Source organism: Cannabis sativa, chromosome 2, assembly GCF_029168945.1.
Source record: "Cannabis sativa cultivar Pink pepper isolate KNU-18-1 chromosome 2, ASM2916894v1, whole genome shotgun sequence".
Classification (NCBI taxonomy): domain Eukaryota; kingdom Viridiplantae; phylum Streptophyta; class Magnoliopsida; order Rosales; family Cannabaceae; genus Cannabis; species Cannabis sativa.
This window is the reverse complement of record NC_083602.1, coordinates 89,232,327-89,256,568: the sequence shown is the minus strand read 5'-3', so window position 1 is coordinate 89,256,568 and position 24,242 is coordinate 89,232,327. Positions and strand designations below refer to the sequence as shown.

General features: G+C 33.3%; 2 protein-coding genes across 2 annotated transcripts; both read right to left on the bottom strand.

Annotated features, from left to right (window-relative positions):
• Positions 1–328: 328 nt before the first annotated feature.
• On the bottom strand, positions 329–13,499 carry LOC115720956 (tRNA ligase 1). Its single transcript, XM_030650169.2, has 27 exons — positions 13,178–13,499; positions 12,356–12,838; positions 12,019–12,069; positions 11,750–11,832; positions 10,734–10,833; positions 10,197–10,275; positions 9,943–10,066; positions 9,157–9,263; positions 8,234–8,362; positions 7,903–7,967; positions 7,646–7,810; positions 7,107–7,267; positions 6,963–6,994; positions 6,454–6,620; positions 6,126–6,205; positions 5,733–5,798; positions 5,155–5,444; positions 4,514–4,621; positions 4,094–4,191; positions 3,725–3,785; positions 3,505–3,581; positions 3,347–3,418; positions 3,168–3,244; positions 2,277–2,357; positions 1,510–1,612; positions 1,216–1,374; positions 329–868 (listed from the first exon to the last, which is right to left on the bottom strand). The coding sequence occupies exons 1-27, from the start codon at positions 13,340–13,342 to the stop codon at positions 479–481; spliced, it is 3,573 nt and encodes a 1,190-aa protein (XP_030506029.2). The 5' UTR covers positions 13,343–13,499; the 3' UTR covers positions 329–478.
• Positions 13,500–16,799: 3,300 nt separating this feature from the next.
• Positions 16,800–21,649, bottom strand: LOC115719452 (uncharacterized). The gene is made up of 6 exons (XM_030648513.2): positions 21,017–21,649; positions 19,539–19,757; positions 19,194–19,433; positions 18,413–18,630; positions 17,879–18,133; positions 16,800–17,449 (listed from the first exon to the last, which is right to left on the bottom strand). The coding sequence occupies exons 1-6, from the start codon at positions 21,330–21,332 to the stop codon at positions 17,159–17,161; spliced, it is 1,539 nt and encodes a 512-aa protein (XP_030504373.1). The 5' UTR covers positions 21,333–21,649; the 3' UTR covers positions 16,800–17,158.
• Between the last annotated feature and the right edge of the window lie 2,593 nt (positions 21,650–24,242).

The window sequence follows — 24,242 nt, the reverse complement described above, 5'->3', positions numbered from 1 at the left end:
AGCATATAATTTGCATTGACTTAACAGGTCTAATAACAACACCATTTATAAAAGTAGGTATATCTTAAAAAATATAAAAATAAAAGTAAAAATTAAAATAAATAAAGTGAAGTGGATATACAATATAATTTTCTCTTTTTATTTTTATGAATGAAATGGCATTTTCTTGGAAATTTACCAATGAAATTCAATTTCACTATCAAAATCACCCCATGTGTTTAATTTCTTTCATCAAACAAAATGCTTTAATCTTGAGTTAAAAAATTTATGCAACAGATTATTCACTTTAATCACACCCTGTGAATATTCAACACATTAGCACTTTGAGTGACTTGTAATATATTATCACTGCCATTTTATTGCCTGTATTGTATGTACATACAAACATTTCTCAACTTAAAGATTCTTCTGCTATCAAAATTTTTCCCTGTAAAAAAAGCTCTCATTCAGTACACTTTGAAAGGAAAGGAATAAAAAATCAATAGAAATTCAATGTGCCCGAAATGGTGACAGGCGGGTCGATATGGATGCAGGTAGCCTTTCCCTGTGAGAGCAGTTCAGGTAATGTGTTGGCCTCCTTGGCGAGAACACCCTCACCAGTCCATATTGTAACATGGGGCCACTGGTTTTTCGAGATTACCTGCTCGCCTTCGACAGAGCCAAGGTTAGCTTCGAACGCAGCCATATTGTCGGTGAAAAGTAAGGCACTAAATTTTACAGGGACTTCCTTGTTGAGGAAGATGCCATAGTTAGCAACGGCGGTTACACCGTGACTTCTCTTATGAGCCAGAGTAACATGAGCCTTCATTAGGTTCTTCAAAAGGTTGTTTCCGAGAATAGCTTTTGCCTCGGGATGCTTTTCTAATATCTGTTGGAAAAAGAAAAACAAAGATGTCGCATTGAATCAGGCATTGTAGAAACACTGAGATCAACTTTCTTATTCTTCTTCATAAATTCAGGATCAGAACTAGAAAGTAGAAGATTAGACATAAAAACAATTTGAAACTTGATAGTAACAAGTAACAACGGAACTCTCGTATCAAATCTATTCCTATGTAAGATGCCCTACAACAAGGCCAAGACACAGCCCAGAAGGGTAGGCTAATAACGTTTCATTTAAAATGAAAGAGAAGAACCTCAAAAGGAAAAGTAAAATAAACTTCACTTCAACCAAAGTTCTCAATGCGAAAATTTAGCAGATGAATTTTCACTTACATTATCGAGTAGAGTTTTCATTTCCGGAACAGGCAGACTGACAGCTGCATAAACAATGTTTCCAAATGTCCTCTTACCGGAATCTGGCGTCTTAAATTCACCTTTTGATATCTTTCTCAGTTGTTCCAAAACCTCCTTGACAGCAATGTCAAATGGAACCTGAGTATTAATAAGGAATAAAGATTTATTTAGGCAATGGTCATCACTACTACTGTTGCTAAATCAAACGGGTTGAACTCAGTGCATGATATGATCTTCTATCAATTTAACAGCAAATGAGAGATAGATACTGACCTGAATTGAATTAAGGTATTCAGCATTGCCAAGTAAAACTTCCCGCAATCGCTTCTCCCATTTTGCCCATTCTTTTACATAAGTACCTTTTGTAGATTCCAATCTAAATAAAACTCACCAACATTAGCCACCACTATGCCACCGAATAAAAGCAAAGAAACAAAAATAGAAGCAATGACATAACACGGGCTGCAGACATAAAAGAACCTTTTGGGGTACTAAAACAATTCACTGTAGTGTTTTTTTTTCCAAGACAAATTTCTAGTGCTATAATTATCAATAATTTCCTCTACATTTTAATCCAAAATTCAAATGCTCGCAGACACAAAGAAACAAGCACATAGGCACTTGAAACGAAGATTTAATGGATCTTTTCTCATTGAGCATAAGAATAGCTCCCATGTTGTTTGATCATGCTTCACTACAGAGTCCGATACACTATATCATATTTAACAAAGTTTCCGAAAGAAAATCTAGTATAACAAATACATAAGATATTAGAAACTCCGACAAGAAATGCTATAGATTCAAAAAAACTCTCTCAAAAGATTTGGTTTACAATAGCAATCTTCAATTGTAATATTCTACATTAATGATTCTTCCAAAGTGACTGCACACATATTGATCAATGCATAAGTTAAAACAAATGCACGTACTAGACATTATATTTCCTTCAGTAGATAAGATATAGTATTTTGGGACTGTGTAAGCCAAACTAAACATATAATGACGATGAAATCATCAAACATGTAATGAAACTATGGTACCTCCCATGTCTGTTAGAGTGAAGATTGTAAAGATTTATCCCTTCCTCTAGAATAGACTTTACAGAATCAGGTAGGGGGCTCCTGCATATATACAAGGACACATCAAAATATTGCTCAAGTTGTGTGGTGCAGATGCAGAAATAGCAAAAAGATTTGAAAACATGGTGCTACATTTTTACTTTCTAACATAAAAGAACCCTCTTGTTTATGGAAAGAAGGAAACAAAAAATAAAGGTTAATACAAGAACAAATGGGGTAATAGAAATTTTTATTTTTTATATGATTTTAGTAATAGTGTATAAAGAATTGACAAGTAAATAAAATTATAAGGTTCCAGCAAATTGGAACTGTGCAGTTGAAATGTGAGAAGCAAATACAACAAGACTGTATATATGGTTCCAGCATATATGAAATATTCAGTTGAAATGTGATAAGTAAACAAAATCATTCTGTAAATAAGGTTCTAGCAAATCGGAAATACACAATTAGCATCACATCGAGATTTATGCTTGAATTTTCCTGACTGAAGACAGAAACATGTGAATTACAGACTATTGCTCTTTACAGAGCAAATTGATCTCATGTGAAGCTCCTTTTGTGGAAACTAAGCTGATCTCTGAAAAGAAGCTGCATATCTCTAGTCTCAGCACCTCTACATACTTTTATTATTAGTCTCGACACCTCTGCATATCTCTAGTGCTTTCTTTCCTCTACTAGGAATCCTCATATTTCTCCCTAAACTCAGTTCTTCCAGTAATAAAAAGGACACATAAAAAGTAATATAATTGTAGTACGACAATTTGAAATCATATTTCACCTGCAAATAACTCGCAAAATACCATCTTTCAATTAGAGAATTAAGGGAAAAATCATTATCGGAACTAAAATTACCTATCAGATTTCAGCAATGGCATCTTGATTATTGAGCCAAATCTCTCGATTAATTCACCGTCAAACTCTTTTCGATTCTGAAAAATGTCAATTAAATAGCATAGAACATCAACTACAGGTTCTACATTGACATTGCAGATGCAAGAGAAAAAAACAAGGAGAAAAAAATGAGATCTTACCTTTCCCTCATAAAGGTGATAAAACATAAGCAGCACATATCCAGCATTTGGAGATGCCTTGTCCAAATTTCCCTGAAGAATCAAAAACACACTTAGATCAAAAAATATAGCAATAATCTGAAGAAAAGAAGGGTAGCTCAAGGAGCATGACAACATACTGGATGATTAGCACGTTGAAGCACTCGAAACATAAACACAGCTAATGCGTCAAGAGAGAACGGATTTGAATCAGTTCCTGTCATTTTATGAACAAAAAGGAATAATCGTTAAATTATACCATATAATAAGACAATATCATTATTATTCTTGACATATAATAATACAGTATCTTTTCCTAAAATAAAAATCACCACTAAGAGTGGAAGCAAAAAAAAAAACCTTCAGAATCTGGTACAATAGGAACTGCAGAGGCCCTGGTGCTGCGACACATGTTTTCAATCTGAAAAATTGAACAAGCAGCAAGAAGGTCATTGTGAAGCAATTTTGACAAGTATTATATATTATTTAAAAATAAAAAAAAAACACCATAAGAAAGTTGTCATATATAAGTTAACTAAAAGTTAATTGATTTTGTATTAGGACTACTGTCTGTTTTTACTTATGACAACATTTTCCTATTTGGATACCATTGTCTCATCAAGTTTCACACAATCAAGGGCTTCTTTTCTTTTTTTTACGAAACTAATGTGCCAGTATCCCAGAAGAATTGTTCCAGCTAATTCTTATGAATTTTAGACAGCAAATTACCTGCCTCCACACTTCTTCATTTGGTGCATTCTTGTCCGCAAGCATAATTGAATATGGTTTTTTTCTGCGCTCATCAGCAACCTTCTGCCAATACTTTCCTAGAGAAACAGATACAAAGACATAAGATTGTATTTAACAAAAGAAATAATAATAATGAAAAAAAAGTCAGATGTACTAAGCATCATGTCATTAGGAAAACTAATTTATACAAAGACCAGTCATAAATTTACAATTTCCAATATTCAGATTAATTCATTCTCAAATATGTGTTATATCATCAAAGATTTAGACCTGATCATAAATCTCCCAACTTCCGTATCATAAATGTAATTATCAAGATTCCATATCAAAAAATGATTTGACGACTAGCACAGTTGTTCGACATTTAGATGGGAAAAAAATACTAAAAAAAAAAAACACCTTTGATTAGATCACCCATCAGACTTTGAATAGGTCGATCGTCACCAAGTCCCCCTGGAGCATTTAGTAATTCCTTGCAAAGTGCTGATTTAGCACAACCGGGTATACCTAAAAGATGGCCATTGAAAGAGGAATCAAAATCAAATGAGTGAAAGCTGTGTTAAGAGTTATGCGACCGGGAAAAACAAAAAGTACTCAGTAGCTGCATTGAAGATATATTTATGCAAAATAATTTCAAATAAAATGAGAAAACAGATGAAATGTACTTCACAAGAAATTATTAAAATTCCAAGTTGGTAAAAAATTAAGAAAAAGAAGACCTGCATGACAAAGGATATATGTAGGGAAATATCACTCAAAAATCCATCAAATGGGCACAACGTGTGTAATTTTTTTAAACTACTCATTCACAAGTGCATGTTTTAAATCTTTTGATTCAATATTTAAAAGTGATGTAATAAGATAAAGAAAATGTTAACAGAGCAGCAATCCAAACATAAAATATTGGCATAGCTGGATGCATTTTAATGGATTTACATCTCCCTTTTGTATTGTATATGGTGCATGTAAGCTTCACTTAAGAGTACATCATAAAATTACTTATTTATCTACAGCAGGTATGCAACAAATAAATGACTTACCTGGAAAGAACACAATTAAACCTTCATCTCTTGGCACTGAGTCCTTAATAGAAGGACTAGGACTTGATGGCGTTACCTCTCGCTCAATCTCCAGATCACCTTCTTCATCCCTGCCTCTCTCGACGATGGCCAAGAAATCTTCAGTTCTTACCAAGTTACCCGCAGATCCTATCAGAGCCTGATTATGAGGACTTCGCTTTGCATATTCTTCAAGAAAAGGCTCAACCTCGCTAAGATATATTGATGATGACAGCTGTTTGTTTCCACACTTCCTTCTTATATAAACAGCCCTGAAAATAAAATGCATAGTTTAATCATTGGAAATAGTAAACACAATGCACAATATTAAGAATAGTTTTAAGTTTGTTTCTCTTTTATAATTTTGGCCTTTGTAAACTGTGAAGTGTTTTGCAAGTCTAGCTTTCGGCACACTGCCTTGCTGATTTTCTTCATTTATTAGTTTTTGAAGTAACAAACTAGTCCTCCTATTTCATCAAAATTAAGGAAATCACCGAATAAAACCGCAACAGAAACCACAGTATAGCAAACTAAACAATACCAAAAAAGAAAAATGTTACCATTCATCAAGCAATTTACTCAGTTCCCTCTGCTTTCCTGCTGAAGTGCCCCATATTTTCATTTGCCTATAGCACAAAAACAAACATCAAACTGCTTACTAAAGCAATCCTCAATTGGTTTGGTAATATTATCCTTACATATTGAGGATGAGATGGGATGGTAAGAGTGCTATTATACTTGATAAAAATTTTATTTACATGAACATCACCATCAAAATTTTAGCTCAAATAGATGTATCGTGTAAGAAAGAGAAAGTGTGAGAGTGCTAGAATACCATAACACAATCAACCCCAAAAAAAAACAAGGAAATTCTGTATCTAGAAAAGATAACTTCTAGAATTCCTTTGCCATTGAAGTCTTTCTTTGACACTGAAACAACCATTGAAGCTTACCTCAAGTAATAGGCCTTATAAGCAGCTGGGCCATCTTTAAAGAGAACTGACAAGCCATTGCGAATCAAAAAGGTACGCAACTGCAAAAAAAAGAGACAAGCATAGCCAGTATAAGTTTCCAGCTCTGCCAAAATCCAGACATTGGAGAACAAATCAAGGAATATAGAAATTAAAGAGAAAAGAATAATGTTTCAAACAAACAAACAAATGTTTGATCTTATTACAGATAAAAATACACATATTTCAAGTCAACCATATTTATATCCCGTAATTAAATTTTAGACTTTTACTGTTCATGAATGCCTACGTTATATTATTAAACTTGTACCTTGTATGTAAGAAATTTCATTTTGATCATTAAGTTTGCATCCTCATCTGCTAATCCATCCTTTTCTGATGCACTGCTGCTGGCATTTTCTACTATAGCACTCTTTTTAGAAAGTTCTGCAGCTCTCTCCTTATTTGCCTTGAATAAGTTAATATCAACAAAGAATCCTGGGAAAATATGGAAAACATCAATTATGTAAAACTTCTTTTGCCCGAAGATAAAACAGTAAACAGAGAGAACATCTCAGCTGTCAAGTTTTACATACTCCATGCACATATGCATGAATTAAAATTGACTAACAAAGAAACTTGCAAATGAAAGGAAAGGTTTGCAATGTATTGGTGCTATGTAGTCTCTGTTAGCATTTCTTTACCTGCATATACCACATGGCAAATCCCTCTTTTAATAATCTATACAACATGTTTCTTCAAAAAAAATGAAAATTCAGAATTTTAGGTGATCAATTAAATGACAATTAAGATTATATACAACATTAAAGAAATATTCACCTCGATATAATGGCCACAATCCTGGTCTGCACCTGAAAAGAGCCAAGACTATAGTTTAGAAAGGTGGGTCACATCACCAATAATTTAACAGAAGTGTTTGATAAAAGAAAACAGCTTAGCATATAGGTAGAACTAATCAAATACCTCATTTCTTTCTGATACCGTCGAAATGTAGAGTCACTGTGAACATGAATGACTATCTTATAGAAAAGGTTATCAGTTGATACAGAATCAACTTTGTGGTAGTTATGATAACATTTAAAGGCGGCAGGGAATCGTTTTTCTCTCGTAATCCGAATTATTTCCTGGTTCAATTAAAACCATAATATCATATGTCATTGTGAAATGCCCAAATCACAAGACAAAGAAAACTTAATATCAGAAAAAGACAGAAGACTCAAAATATAGCAATAGAACAAAGGAACACTAAAACTTGGACCTATAGTACCACAAATGAAGTGCAAATGACTTGCCAAACTATTTTCAAGATCCTGAGGCAACCCATTAAAAACAATTATAAATAACTAAGGATCCAGCAAAAGTGTGGTACATCTAATATTTCTAAAGTCCACGGCAGATTATGCGAAAAGTCAAACAGATACATGGACCAAGGAATCGAATCAGAGCAGTAAAATTAGTGGCACATCATTCATTGAAATTTTTCAAATCGAATACATCCCAACCTGCAATTTGGTGGTTGAGAAATCAGCAGGATGAGATTGTAAAAATTTTGAAACAACGGATTTATCTGCATTTCTTGAATGGGAATCACCAGCTTCACTTCCAAGCCAATCTGAATGGTCAGGGCAGAAAGAGTTTCCAATGCTCTGAAGAAGTGCTTTTATTTGCTGCAGTATGATTGGACATACACTTATAATCGTTTACTTACAAAGTCTTAAGTAAATAACCCAGATAAACATTTTTGACTGAAGAACATTACCTGTTTTTCGTCAGACCGATTTGCTGCACAAATATCCCTAAGACTTGGTCCCAGATCAAGGCAGTCTGAAACACAAACCAAATATTAGTGCTTTACCTTAGTTGATTAAAAGTTTCTAGGCTGAACATTTATTACCATACACAGCAGTCTTACATAAACAACACAAAGTATCTTGAATATGAAATGATTCATGAGACTACACTCAAATTTTAGAATGCACAAGTACATAATGAATTAAAAGAAATAAAAATTGTAAGCTACTAGAGAGATCCAGATTGATTAATAAGGACACATAAAATATGAAAAGAAAAGAAGAAAAAAAAAAGTATACCTCCCTCAACCGGTGGAGGAGGAAAGTCCTTCAATACTTTCTCCATATGTTTTGAGCTCTCGTGACTAACAATACGAGCCACAAGACCTTCCAGTATTTCTCCCTGCACCTTGACATGATCTTTTGAACCTGTATATAAATTGAAACTTGGTTATCTACCCCAAAATAACTCATGAAATGGTAGCATACCCAAGGGTACTTCGTATTGCCTAAGGCATGTAGAAGGACATTACAGATTTGTTTGGTAAACGCATATAGCTACTGTGATGATAAGATGCAATTGCTACTTCACCATCATTTTGGCCACAAAATGGCAGTCCTAAAATGGTTCATGAAACAGAGGCACATTATCTTGCGACTCAAAAGGTAGGGAACAGTAGAAACGGTAGAAGGACATTCACATCTGTTTAGTAAAACCATATCTATCTCATGTATTTATTTTTGAGTTGCTAATGATTCAGACCCAATCCACATGTCTTCCCAAAACCTAATAGTCCTTCCATTACTGAGTTTAAAAGACACCAGCCTTGAAAACTCATTACAGCAAGATGTTATGCCTTTCGAAGATCACAGGCTTTCTCAAAATCCACTTTATAGATTACTCATTTTTTCCTCTGCCTGTATTCTTCCACTAACTCATTAGCAATTACAATACCATCTGAAATTCTCCTACCTGCCACAAAAGCAGTCTGTGTTTTAACTATCATCTCACTTAGAGCTTCTTTTATATTCAAAAACAGCACCTTTGAGATTATCTTGTACAGACTGGTCACCAAATATTTATTTATTCAGCAATGTGCATGCCTAGCTCTACATTTATATGGATGCCACTATTCTGCCTACATATACATAAGGACTCAGTGTATTATTTTGAGTAATTCAGATAGAAAGCAATCAAATAGCAATTTGAGTAGAACGGTTACCAGCTACAGAGATATCTGCGACTTCATCAAGAGCCTTGCATACAGGTGTTGCCGTTCCTTCTTCACAAAGCGCATCATAGGCAGCAAAAAATGACGTGACAGATTTCCTTCAGGTGTGAAAGGAGAGATTAATCAGAACACATTAAACTATTAGATCACATTTATTATCAAATTATTAGCTCCCATATATTGACAGCAATTTAAGCTAGTAATCCCAATGACAGGGTCTGTTGAATTCTAGCACTTTTAATACAGTACTGATTGTCAGATGAAACAAAACCACTAAACCAGGTAAATCATCTAAAGATGGTAATTAAAGAGGTGTGTGTGTGTGTGTGTGTGTGTGTGTGTGTGTGTGTGAGAGAGAGAGAGAGAGAGAGAGAGAGAGAAAGAGAGAGAGAGAGAAAGAGGATAAAAATGACAAGGGATGTCAATCACTGCAATAAATACTTCAGATAGAACCATTTAGATGATTAAGCCCGAGAGATGGAGCATTGGAGAGTCAAATGAGACCTGGTTTTTCGACATGGTATAATGCTGTTAATATATTTGTGTCTGATTATGCTTGTAGCCTAAAGCATGCATTGCTTTGCCTAAATAGAATGCGGAGCAGCACTTAGGTGGGGACTATTTTTCTCTGTTATTTTTTCCTTTCTGAAGTTGTTAATTGAAACGGCTAACAAATCAGTATCAGACTTAATTCTGCAAAAATAGATGACCCTGTGTACATTACAGCTATTCAACCATAATTTATATTATAGTTGCTAAATAAATTATAGCAATTACCTTGTAGAGAACAACCAGATATGATTTGTTGGGAGGCGCCAGTTTCTACAAAAAGCAATTATATCAGGAGTTGAGTAAAACTTCGGCTTCCCATTGCCCAGTTCTGTCACAGCTGTCACAACAACTGCTCCGAAAAAAGAAAGGAAAAAGTGCAAATTAAGTTGAAGAACTGAAGCATGTTTCATATTAAAATAAGTTTCATGCACAATTCAGCAAAAATTACTATGTTCGTTCATATGAGAAAATCACAGTACCATAGTCTTCTCGAGGGCGCTGTCCATGGTCACCTAGAACAGCAGTAACCAGTTCCATTGATATGCACATGCGGTTCCTCTAAAGAAAAACCAATATTATCATTGGGTTTTGGAGAGTATTAATAAATCGTGATTTAAAAAAAACAGGAAAAAAAAATTGGTACACAAAATGTGAGCAGCTGGACAACACTAGCAAAGCAGCTAATAAAGCAACTTTCAAAACAAACCGACAAATAATTTACTAAAAGAATAGAAACAACTGATGGATACAACAATGCAACTACAAACAAAAAATTAAATGCTAGTGGCAATGCACAAACAGCAGAACACGCTGACATGTAATGTGACGATTGAGCATATTAAAAATTCTAAATCAAATGAAGAAAAACATTCTAAAATGTAATACGTTGACGATGCACATTTCTTCTCATACATTGACTGTGAAAATGCAGCAAGCAGTACTGATAATTTTTGTACTTTGTCTTATAGTTAAAGTTACAAAATAATAATAATATAAAACATTTAATCAACTATTACCTCAAGATATTCATTAAACTCTGTTTGCTTCTTGGCTGCTTCAGCTCCCCAAGCCTGCTGAAACATCCGACCAAGAACAAATACACCCACAGCAGTGTATCTGCAATAGAAAGAGATGTGAAGCAAACCACATGTTAACATTAAATAAACCAAAAAAGAAACAATCAGTAGTCTCTACAACATCTTTATCAATAATTTAATGTCAAAATTCATTTCAAAACATGCTCAGCTAAAGTGTGGAAATTTGCTATAAAGATCAGATTTGAAAGACTATACTACCATAGTCGATAAGAATTATTTAGCCACGATTTTGTGTTTATTTTCAAACTTTAAGTTGTAATTTTATTATAAGGATTCGCCATGTATATCCTTGATTTTCAGGTATTAGGAGATCAGATTTTCATTTTCTGGGGTATTTTCCTACATATGTCTAGCTTGCATTTGGCTCTGATACAATAAGAATTTCAGAGTCTTCTTCTCTAAAATCTTCAATTAACAAATGCTCCTATCATTTGGGCCAAAAAGAAGAACTTTATATTCCATTATTTCTTTTTATTTTTCTGATTTGAAAGGATATTGTGTGATTTATCTTTGTTGTTAGCTAGTCTTCTCCTTATTCTATTCTGTCTTCAGTTTTGATGTTATGGTGAAATGTCGGAATGTTTTTGAGCATGAACCTCAAGACACTCTGATCTCTAGGTCTGGAAGCATTCTCCTCTGTAACAAGTTCAATGATCAGCCATTTCTGTCATTTTAATCGAGTATTAAGCTGTAATTTGGTCATAAGGGAAAATTAGGAAAAAGATTATGTAGCTTTATATCAAAGTTTTTGATATATGTTTAGACAAATTATCATCCTCCTGAGTTTATGGCTTTTTTTTTCTTCTTCAATAAAGCTTAAATCTGTCATCGACAAAGTACATAATATATTCCTTCCTAACAAAATAACATGGAAAGCATTTAAATTTTATGTCTGAAAAGAAAGAACATAGACAGATTCAAAAGCTTAACCATACATATTGCCGAAGCTGTTTTTCGCGTATGCTCCACCCTCATTACCAGCATACATAAATAAAGAGCCAGAGTGTTTAAGTGAAACCTGAATCATTTCCAATAGATCCAAGTAAGATTAACTTACTCAAGCAACTAGTATAATTTATACAACAACAAAAACAAGAAGAGGCTATTTAGTTAATATCAACATTCACAATAAAGCCACAAAAACAATCCAGAGATCTAAATAGTCTCTTTCTTACTAAAACAAAAACTCAATGAAACAAGTTACCTCCATGGTAGCCAATCCTTTTGATACCATTTCTATCATCCTTGTCCGAACCTAAGAAGATGAAAACCTTATCCAGTCAATCAAACTAAACATTCATGATAAGTCCAAGTTGGAATAGATATTCTCATCAACAAAAAGAGCACATAACAATAACAAATACATAGTGAACTAATTACACAGACAGCAAGAGCCTTCAAATAAAAATGTACCCGGCAAAGAAAATCAGTAAACTGGCATTAAAGAAGTTCCAATTTACCGAATACAGTTGAAAATGAATATCTGAAACAATCAGGGTATGCAGCTAAGTGATAGAAAATGTAAAGAAAGCATAATTCACCTCCTGATCAGACTTCTCATTTTCAAATTTGGGATAGAAAGTAGCTCTTATCTGTGCTTCTGCATAAGTAGAGTTGTCCACTGTAAAACTTTCCAACAAATTACCCTTGAAAAACTTACTCAAACCAATGCTGTTTCTTTGAGTAAGTGAGGTTTGTCCTACCCCACTGCCAGGGTTGAGAACCACAGTTTTATCAACAGGTTTTTTTTCAACCTCTACTGCAGTGACTCCACTGGCTGTTCCATAAGATTTAGGCTTCCAGATTGTTTTTTGACCTTGCTGATTCCCCTGATGAACATTCCCAATCAGCCCAGTCTGAACAACAGACGCATTAATTGGTCCACTGCTTCCACTGACACTCAACCCATCAAGTCTCTTAGTTACACCTTCCACAGAAGAAGCCGATGAAACCTCTTTATCTGCAGCTAACAACTCAGGTTTCGACTTTTCCCTCCATTTCTGTTCCTTGTGATTATCCGTATGCTGAAAAATTTTATCCACAAAAGTCAAACAAAGAAAAACACACCTAAAAACCCCTGCTTTATCATCATCATAAGTATTGGCATTAAAAATACATTCAAGAATCCAAATTTCTCCATTGATCGATTAATAATTACATGTTAAACCATCGCAAAACCAATTAGACAATTACTGATACAAAAAACAAATTAGCAACAATTTCAAAGATAAACTAGCTAAGAAAAAGTTAAGAAACAATCATAATCATCATCACATGAAGAAATGGCTAGTGAAGCCGAATCTCCCAAAGTAAAATTCATTGATAGAATCAAACAACAAAAAAGCTCATAGAATAATAAGTACCTTGTTGCGATACATAGGAGAAGAGAATGAGAAGGAGCGAGGTAGGGTTGCGTAAGAAGGAGATGAACGAAGGAAGAGAAGGTGTCTGAATTTGAGTAAACTGAGAGAAGAAGAAGAAGAAGAAGATGGAGAAAGAGAGGAGAGAATCCTCTGCGATGCTGACATTCAGTAAGTAGCGTAGAGCCGCAACACCATTAGTAAGACTAGTGTAGAAGAAAGTGGTGAATTTTGAAGGTGGCTGCTGTGTTGTGTTGTGTTGTGTTGTGTCCGTACGTACGTAGCTTCATTCATTCATTTTATTAATGTTTACAATCGAAAGCGGCTTCTTCTCAAATAGGGGAGAAAACAGAAATGCTCATACTTTATGTTTGGGGTACATTTTTTTTCCAGTCCCAACTTTAACATGTCTTAATTAGTCTTTTTGAGTATTGTTATGAGGAATGTGAATGTGTTCAAAGACTTTGCATTGTGAGTAGTTAGCGATTAACGATTATTTATGATGTTTAGCGCCTTAACTTTAGAAGTTTGTTTGCTTCTCTTATAAATATTTCTATTTCTTTTTATTGCATTGTGAGTAGTTAGCGATTAACGATTATTTGTGATGTTCAACACTGTAAAATTTTGCTTACTTCTCTTACAAATGTTTTTATTTTTTTTTGTTAAACGATCTGTTAATTTAGTGGCCCATAATTTTGTAAAGCCTGCTATTTTATTTCCTGATCGTCGTTTCAATTTGGAACATGTTTCAACTGATTTGTTACTTTATTTGGTAGCAGAAGTTTCTGGTTAATAAGATTTTTTCTATTTAAAAAAACCTTAATTTAATATAAAATATAGTAAGGATTAAATTATATACTACAATAAATATTATTTTTTATTTATTATTTTACTATTTATTAATGTAATTAATAACTATTTATATTTTTTGTTAAAAAAATAATTATTTATATTTTATTTATTAAAAAAATACTGAAAGGCGCTCTCGTAATGATTAGCACTCTTGAGGTGTAATTTAATATTAAGTCCATTTATTTTAATTGAATAAAAATTATAAAAAAAAAAAACACTTATCCAACTAAAAATTATTAAGAGGTTAGCTACTAGTGTGTAACATAAACACCACATAAACAATGTAGAAGAAAGACACATAAATTATATTTTTGATAAATCACCAAACATAGCTTGTTCTTGTATGTTAAGTATTACTTTTAAATGGTAAAAATCATTACTCCAACCAAATGTAATAATATGTTTACTAAACTAGAATCAGAACATAAAATAATGAAAACTATTATGCGATTATGTTATTCATTAGACTAACCTTTTTTAACCATAAAAACAAAAACAAAACCAAAATTATTTTACTTTATTTATGTAACTAAAACAATAATTAAAATAAATATCGTAAGCTGATTTTTATTATTATTTAAGCGTTTATATATTACATGAATAATTTCATAATTTGAGACTCGAACTCAGAACCTCCAACACCCGTACCCTCCTCTAATGTAATATAAACACCATAAATTACTCATTACTCGAAGTATATATATGATGTTCTTATTCTTCCGACACCCTTGTTTGTGTTCAGAAAGCAAAATCCACCTCTATTCGAAAGTGGTCCTAATCCACTAAAGTCATAAGAGTGAAGCATAGTAAATAAAATATATAAAAAAGAAGAAAATTGGAAGACTCAAAAATAAATTAGAGATGAATATTATGATAATAATCAGTAGATAGAGAGTTGATGAGATGAATTTGCATTTTGGTGAGTGTAGAAGTGACCACAAGTGCCTCTTTGACTGCATTTCGAGCTGCCACAACAGCCTCCTCAAGCTCTGCATGTGTCAAGTAATAGCCACACAATTGACTCAAAATACGCTCGTGTCTATTCTCAAGCCTTTCAACTCTTTCATTGGCCTCTTCCAATGCTTCTTTTATCACCTTTAGCTTCTCTTTTCTCATTTGCTTCATTTGCCATCTCTCTATGGTTGGGTTCACAACAAAGTATGAGATGGTTGTTGTTGACAGCCCAATTATTGTGGTCAATATCAAATACCCAAAATTCATGTTTGGGGTTCTTGTTAGAGAATGTTAGAGAAGAGAACAAAAAGAAAAGCTTTTAATACCTTTCTTTCAATAAGGGACTTTTATTTGCTTTTTGGGTTTTAACATATTCTAACACTACAACACTTTGCTCTTCAAATGGGAAAGGTATTGTTTAAAAGTAGAAATAATGTAAAGAGACCCCACAAAAACAAAATGGTAAATTTGTTTGGTTCTTCTTCTTTTTATTTTATATGGTGAGGCATAGTTTTCAAATAAGTTTTATTTTTAGCAGATTTTACGAAGGCTTTATGTGAGTTTTTTTTGTGTGTAAGATTATGGCAATCATATTAATTACTTCTTTTTTTTTTTAACTAGGTTAGAGAAACAAATATTGTCGCTAGTGCACCAAAGATTAATTCAAGGAAAAAATCAAAAGATTCAGTGTGATTGGAGCGCTTGAAATTAAAGAATTAGAAAATCTGGAGTAGCGCCATGGCATGGAAATTCAATGCCAGAGTGCTAAGATGCATAAGATAGGCAGCAAGATCGTGTTTTGAATGTGTCCAGGCAGGCCTCAACATTGGAATTCCATGGTGAGGCATTGGAGCGATTGAAACTTGCTACCCAATTTCAAGCTTCAAGGTCACGACATGGGGAGTGAATGTCCCGGCTTGCTAGGTGAAAATTTGAAATCCCATTCGCATGATTAGAGACACGAGTCGCAGCATGCTCCAGCAGTGTCGCGACCCGCTATTTGATTTTGTAAAACCCAGGGTTTTAAACCCTAATGAGGAGATATAAAAGAAAACTTTTAGCACTTTTGAGAGACGAATTTGGAAGCAGAAAGCAACTCTAAAGACTTACCTTTGATGACCATTCCAACTCTAAATCTAACCCAAAGTCAAAAATCATGCAAAAAAAAAAAAACATACTTACCTTTGACGACATTGTCAATGGAGAAATTGTGGTTGATGGAGAAGTCGTTGAGTCTGTGGGTCGTTGGGTCCGTGGTCACAGTGGTCGTAGAGAGAAGGGATCGAGGTTGTGGGTCAAGTCCTTAAGGTAAGTTCAAAGAGCGAGAGAGACAAGAGAGGAAGAGAGGGTAAGGTGTTTGAAATGGAATAGGTAAAATTGGATTTTATGAAATGTTAGCTTATTCTACCAATATGGATTAATTTAAGTTTAGGAAAATAATTTTAATTCAATAAATACATAGAAAGTCAAATTTTGTATGGTACACATTTACTGGTTTGTGTACCTAGAGCACTCCCAACAACTTCTCTATATCATATTTTAAAATATCTCATTAAAATTTCATTTTTTTTTTATTTTGCTTTAAACTTTTACCTTTCACCCTACAACAACTTCTCTATATTTTTCTTTACATCATTAAAATATTATATCTTTATTTATTAAATAATAAAAAATAAATTAACATATTTGAAGAGAGAAATAAATAAATAATTAAAATATGTTTAGCACCAAAAATAGAACATTTAGCTTTAGAACAATTATAGCTCATCAGTTGGGATTGATTGCTCTTAGAAGAGGCATGACATAGTGACATGTCTTCAATTGCAGAGACACAAGAAGTTTGTGTTTGCTGATAATTTATAAATAAAGATCAAATTGTGTTACTATCTCAGTTCATTATTTCTTGTTTAATTTTATTTATGTAACATTTATAATGTGCTCATCAATGGCTGTAGCATAAACAGATATCAATGGCTCATCATTACAATTAAAAACCAGATTATATTTTTGTTGTATTGGCAATGTTTCCTATAGAAGCTTAAAACCTGAACACTTGGAATATTACACCTTCTATTCTATTTTCGATTCTGTGGTGGACGAATAGCCGAATTAGCTACGGTATGTACAGCAGTAGCTTCCTCAAGTAGAAGAAAAAAAAAAGGAAAAGTTTAAATCTCATCAAACTTCAAATCTTTCCTCAACTGGTGTTGTTACCATTTCGTCTGTTGTTTCAGCCTCATCTTCTATGGGACTTTGATTCAGTTCTAATGTGGTGTTATTGTTGTTGTTGTTGTTCAAAGGGCCTTGTGGGATTCCGAAGAGTGTGGTGAAAATCTGTCTATGGCATTCATCGCAGAAGTAAACGTAGGTGAAGTGCCCCTCGTATGGGAGTTTATGTACTGCAGCTCCTGGTAGAATTCGGTGCACGAAATCTGTCATTGATGGCGGAACAACTCTGTCATCCATTCCCTGTTGTTCAACATTGGGATATAGAGAGGAAAAGATCACAACTCGGTTTGTAATAGATAAGAATACTAACAATTGTTTTGCTAAGGCTGTGTTTGGAAATTGCATTTTGGTGGAGAAAAGAAGGAGCTAAAGAAAATTAGGGAAAACAAAAAGTATGGAAAATAAAAAACAATTTCTCATGTTTGGCATAGAAAGAATTATAGGGAACATCGAACTTAAAAAAATTGATTTTTCTTTTATTTCCTACACTATGTTTTTCCCTATATTTTCCTTACATTTTCTTTCTTCACCAAAGTCTAACTTCCAAACATAGCCTAAATTTCTAGTTACCTGCCTAACAATACCAATTTCTTATCTGTACGGAAGTGGGGGATCTATAGATGTAATCAGAAGTAAAAAGAAAGAATGTTTGATGCAGATCACACTAACCTGCCATATGTGAATTGGACCTAGAAAGCCCAAGTATTCTTCCTGCTCTTCAATGACCAATGATTTAAGCCAATTAAACAAACCTTTGCCTCTTTCTTTCTTTTGCAATCTAAGTTCTGGAAGACAGAAACCCCAATTTGAAACTTGCATTACAGCTTCCTCAATAAAGGGTTTTACATCTCCCTGTCTAATGGATTCTTCCACATCCCTTTGCCAGAATTCTTCATAGATTGGGTCCTCTATTAAAGCCTTGTCCTGGAGAAGGTAAGAAAATTGTTCATTAAGGCTTTAAACAGGTTATTTGGAGTCTTAATTGGCTAGTCACATAAAGTTCAAGACTTTTCACTTTAAAAAGGTTGGAGCCCACTTGTGATTCATAACCAATGTAAAGCAAAAGCTTTTGCACCTTAGTATACTCTAAACCTTCTCTTGTGAACCTCATAAAAGCTTATGACAGTGTAAAGTTTATAAACCAGCTCAGTAGTGAAAAGAAATGGAAAACAAACTACAAAATTATGATAGAAAATGCCTTACCCTCTTTCCCAGAGACATGGACAACCACTTGTCAATCTGACCATGTTTCCCAGATAAGAAGCTTCTATGATAGAAATAAGCGAGAAATCGAGGAAACCTTCGAGCTAAAAAGAACATGAATTTCTTCCTTCTTGACCACTTTTCCCATGTTTTACGTCTCTCTTCCCTACTCATGGTTGGATCATATGGATTTACCATAGGAGCAAACATTGCTGCACCTGCAATGTAAGTGTAAATACTAAATCATGACGCTTTCCCCTATTGTTTTCTTTCTTTCTCTCTCACTCTCTAAATGAAAACATTCATGTTATGTTGTTAGGAAATAGGTAAAAGATGACCATTAACCCAAGAGTTCTGAAAACAACCTAGAGAGTAGTAAACATAGATTAGTTTCAAACAAAATGATAAAATATTTTTGCTCTATTTCTTTAACAGATTATTAACTTAAGAGTGCTGGTCAAAGTGGATCTGCTCATGCTATTTTGAAGTGAAAATAAAAATGGTACTAACAGTAATAATTTTAGCCTAATTGTAAAGTGAATCAGGTCTATGCTATTTTGACTAGAAAAGAAAATTTGTCATCCACTGTGTGAACCTACCTAAATATAGTCGCAGACACATTCTCAATCTTTATAACTATAAATTCCTAAGCAAAAAAGGTTCTTTTGAGGGAAAAAGAAAAATTCATTCAAGAATAGATCATAGGCCATCAGCTGATCCAATGCAGTTACGCATACAAACAAAGATTAAAGGATTCTCACAGAGAAGAAGAGCTTGATACCGGCAAGTTTTTCTGGAATGAATCTAAGCGCTGCCCAAGCATGAAGGCTTCCGCTTGAGTATCCCACAACCCAGAACTTGCCATTAACACCAACAGCATCAGCTAAGAGTGACATGTCCATTGCTGAAGATTCAAGGGTTCTTTCAGGATGAGGGTCACTCTCTCCAAAACCAGGAAGATCATATGTTAACCAGCGAACACCAAATTCTTCAAGTAGTGATGCTTTAAGCCCAGGTATCCCTAAATTAACAGAATAAAAGACACCAGAAATAAGAGGAAAGAATAAAATATACACATTGCAGCTGAAGAAAATGAGTGTACTTTCAACAACCAAGTTATAAAAACCTGCAAGCCTGGAGGAAAGAAAAGCATGTGGAGCAATCACTGAAAATCTAGCTCTCTCAGCAGGAACACCTTGCTCCCTGTACGCCATGTATCTACCATCAGGAAGCACCACACGACTGGCACTAGGAGGATGTAGGTATATTTTCTTAGTCTCTGGGGTGGGAGTGGGAGCAGTAGAAGAAGAGTACTCGGATTTGGATTCCATGGTAAAACTCAAGACTGCATAATTTGTTTGCCATTTCAGTAAAAATCCAAACATCCATATGGTGGAGAGAGAGACAGGTAAAGGTGAGGTGATAAAATAAATGAACATTTATTGTGTACTATTATGAAACCAAGCATAATAATAGACTAGAACCTATGCAATATAAATTATAGAACCAAATTAAAACTAGGAAACTTTGCATTGAAGATCTGGAGTAGGTACTACTGTTTCATATTAACTTCTTTACTATTTATTTATCCAGTGGTCAATAATCATCCCCCCCAAAAAAAGATTCCCCCAAATCCTCTGAGTCTATATGAACTTAGTGCAAATAATTTCAGCAGAGTACCATTTGTCAAACTCTAGAAGACTACTTCCTAATAAATTTGCTGGCAAAAGTCTAACACTCTTAACTGCCATAACCCCATCAGCCATCTGTTAGGAATGATTGTGACAGAACCTATTGTTTGCACTGTACCACCAATACCATAAGCATTGAACTCAAACAAGAGACTTTTTTTATATAACAATGGCAAAGTTAGTCCCCCATCAATAACACCTAACATTGTAATAGAAGCTGGCGTAACCTTGATTGGGTTAAGGCAAGTAACTGATTGAAAAATGGGACCAAGACAAGCTTCCCTAATAAAAAAGAGAGTGATTAGTGATAGGATGAAGTTCATCCACCACCTAATTGGGTATCCAATTTCCTCAGCTAATAACTCTATTCAAACGGGACCTGGAAGTAACAGCTTCCTTAATCTAAGAAAAAATAGAGAAAAGTAATCAAAATTTTATCCATTTATCACCCAAATGCTCAGATAACTAGAGATACTAAACAAATAAACGATTTGGGATTTGGGAAAGGCATTGAGTGGAATTAATCTGTTTCGAATACCCCAAATTCACATCTCTCTGACCCTTCTATCTCCGAACTGAGAAAACTAAGGATTCGAAAAAAGAAAAAAAAAACATGAGTTCTAAATACTGTTTGGTTTCCGAGAAAGTGGAGGAAAACGAGGAAAAAGTCTGCCACTGACAAAAGCGTCCTGTGTTTTCTTTCGTGATTCCAGTCCAAAAGGGTCTAAAAAAGTCACCTAAGTCAGTCTCCAAAATTTAAAAAGAAAATGAAAAGCTCAAATCTCAAGATTCCTTCTCTCCGTCTCTGACATTCTCTCAGAGCAAGTCGCATTTTCCAGTAAACCAAACAAATTCCACTCCATTAACTAACCTCACAAACAAAGAAAAATAGAACCAGAGACTACTTACGCACCTGCAAAAGCAAGAACAAGTACGAACAAGATCACAGACCATGAGTGAAGTGGATCCTTGTCCTCGGGCAAGTACTCATTAAAGAACCTCAATTTTAAACGAATCTTCTCACACGGTCCACTGATTCTCCTCCCAATATACGACTCTTTCCCAAACTTCTTAACCAAGAAGGAATCACGATTCGCCAAGCTCTGTTTGAATATATCTCTACATCCTTTTCCAAACTCCACACTCATCTCCGCTACGCCTTTCATAAACTCTCTAGCGTAGTCCTTCATGGTTTCTGACCTTACTGTATTGACATCGCTCGAGTCCATTCCGACCGAACCGGCGGCTTACGAAGCTCCGGCTTCTCCTCCGAGATCGTCGGTGGGTGGAACGACGTCGGTTTCAGTATCGAAGAGTCTCTTACATAGACAATGGAGAAGAAAACATATACATATACATTTATATTTGATTATAAATTGTATGTGATAATGTGAGTGAGGGAAGAGGAAAAGGGTCTGGTTGGTTGGTGAGAAAATGAGAGAGAAAATATGAGGGAAAGTGTAAAGGAAAAAAAATGAAAGAGAATAGAAAAGTGAAGAAGTTGACAGACGAGAGAAAGAGAGAGAGAGTGGATGTCGTTTTGTTTGGTTTTGGACTTTGGAGTTTTGCGTTTTGAACCGGTGACGTCAGTTAAACCGTTCCTAACTTTCCAATTTGATTTAAAAATAATTTTTTAACAAAATAATAATAATAATAATAAAGTTTAATAGTTAGCAGGTGTAGCAGTTATATGATTTATTATTGTTATTATTAGTATTATTTTATTACTTTAAGACAAATCTGTTATGACATATTAGAATTAAGATGTTGTCTACTGTATTTAGATGTTTGATATTGTTATTAATGTATTTCATATCGAGTCTGATATAATTTAATTATGATACATTTGAAAAGTTATACGGGTGTAATTTGAGGTAATTAAGGAATTTTAAATTACACTCTAATTCTCATACTAATTGTTAGAATTTCGGGATAAAGTGAATAAGGTTTTGATCTTAAAAGTAGCTAGTAATAGAAAAACTATCTCATTCATCTTATATATGAGAATTTATTTTTACATATTAGTAATATGGGACTAACTCTAATACACTCCCCTCACATTTAGGCCTGATAAATGTGGGTATAAATAACGATCTTTATGAGACCACAGGGTCAAACGTGACATTTGAAAGAATCTCACACGGTCAAATTTCGGGAAATTTGTAGATTTTGAAACAAATCAAAGATCTCAACACTGAAAACTGGCACACATTGACCGAAAGGTTCCAATAGAGATTAAAAGAGAAATAGTGAAAGTTTTTTAGTTTGGCTCGTCTTTCTGGACCAGCGGTATTTTGGGCTCACAAAGAAACACAAGCGGTTTTGATACCATTTTAGAATTTTGGGATAAGGTGAATGAAATTCTATCTCAAAATCAATTGGCAATGGGAGAAGTAACTCGTTTATTTTTATATATGACAATTTATTTCCACACATTAACATTGTGAGACTCTCTAATAGCAATTGAGTGTAATTAAATTGTGTAATTATTAAAAACTTTCTATTTTAAATATTAACTCTTAAAAAATGTTATTTTTATGTGTAATAACTAACTATTTTGCCAAACAAAATATTAGTAATTAATATTTAGGCCAATTAACAATTTTTCCTCCCGAATTTTGACATGTACTAAATCATGCCCCTTAAACTTTTTTGGCCATTAAAAATTCTCCTTGAACTATTAAGATTGTTAGATTTAAGGACTTTTGTCTAATTTTAGTAAAAAAATTATAACATGGATGAAAGTTCAGGGGACATGATTTAGTACATATCAAAGTTTGAGGGTCATGATTTGGTAGATATCAAAGTCTGGGGAGCATGGTTTAGTACATAAACAATCACTGAAACAGTAAAATTGAATGAAATTAGACAAAAGTCCTTAAATCTAATAATCTCAATAGTTCAGGGGGAATTTTTAACGGCCAAAAAAGTTCAGGGGGCATGATTTAGTATATGTCAAAATTCGGGGGGAAAAATTGCTAATTAGCCTAATATTTAACTACCACTTTGTCTTCAAACACACCTTGTTTTTTAAAAATATAGTATAATTACTAGATTGTATAATTATCACCCTAGTATTATACTACCTAGTAATTATACAGTTACTTCTTTATACACTCTTAAAAACTATTATAAAATATTGTTAGTCAATTACAAAATATTACATTTAGGTAGTGCTAAGTATCAGAGGTGATTTATAGTAAGGGAATATTTCACAAATACACAAAAACAACAAAAAAATTATAAAAATACAATTTCACAGAATTTTAAATATTTTTACGATTTTTTTATTTTATTTACAGAAAATACGGTCTTTTATTATTTCTATAAAAAATTATTTCTATAAAAAATTATAAAAATGTAAAAAAAAAAATTATAAACGTAAAAATATAATTTTTTAAAAAAATTATACCTTATTTAATCATCCTTGTAGTAATACCTAAGTTGTGTCAAAAAAAAAATGAATAAATAAATAATAACACATTAAAGTATGGATGATCACATGATATTTATAGCAAAAGTTTCATAAGTTCAAGAGGAGAAGAATATGATGAAAAAGAAAAAGAGAGAGAGCTTTTGAATTGCCATAATAAAAATAAATAAATGTCAACATCATGCAGTATTGTATCATTATTACCAAGGATTTTTTAGACATTAAATGTTCTGAAAATGGCACCAAATATGTAATTTATAATTTTATTTTATTATGCTTTTTTGTGTTTTTTCTTTCTTCTTTATTATGGATAGACCATAGTAAGTACTAAGTAGAGTGTTATAGCTACTTCACAACTAGGTAAGGCAGCTTTTTTTACCCACTTGTGGGGTGACATGACAATAGTTTTTGACATAGCTTTTATCTTTTTTATTTTATTTTATTTTATTTAAAAAAAAAAAAACAATTCGTTGAGTATTTTATAAAAATAATGTTTACAAAATTTTTTATTAATAAAATACTTTTAAAAAAATTATTAGCAAAATAATCTTGTATAGTAACAGAAACAAATATAAATTACACTATATGACTATAAATTATACACTATGGCTATAAACAACTATTATGATCGCATAAAATAAATTAAGTAATATTATTTTATAAATTTTAATATTTTACATTGTTAATTTAGCAATTTTCTCCTTTA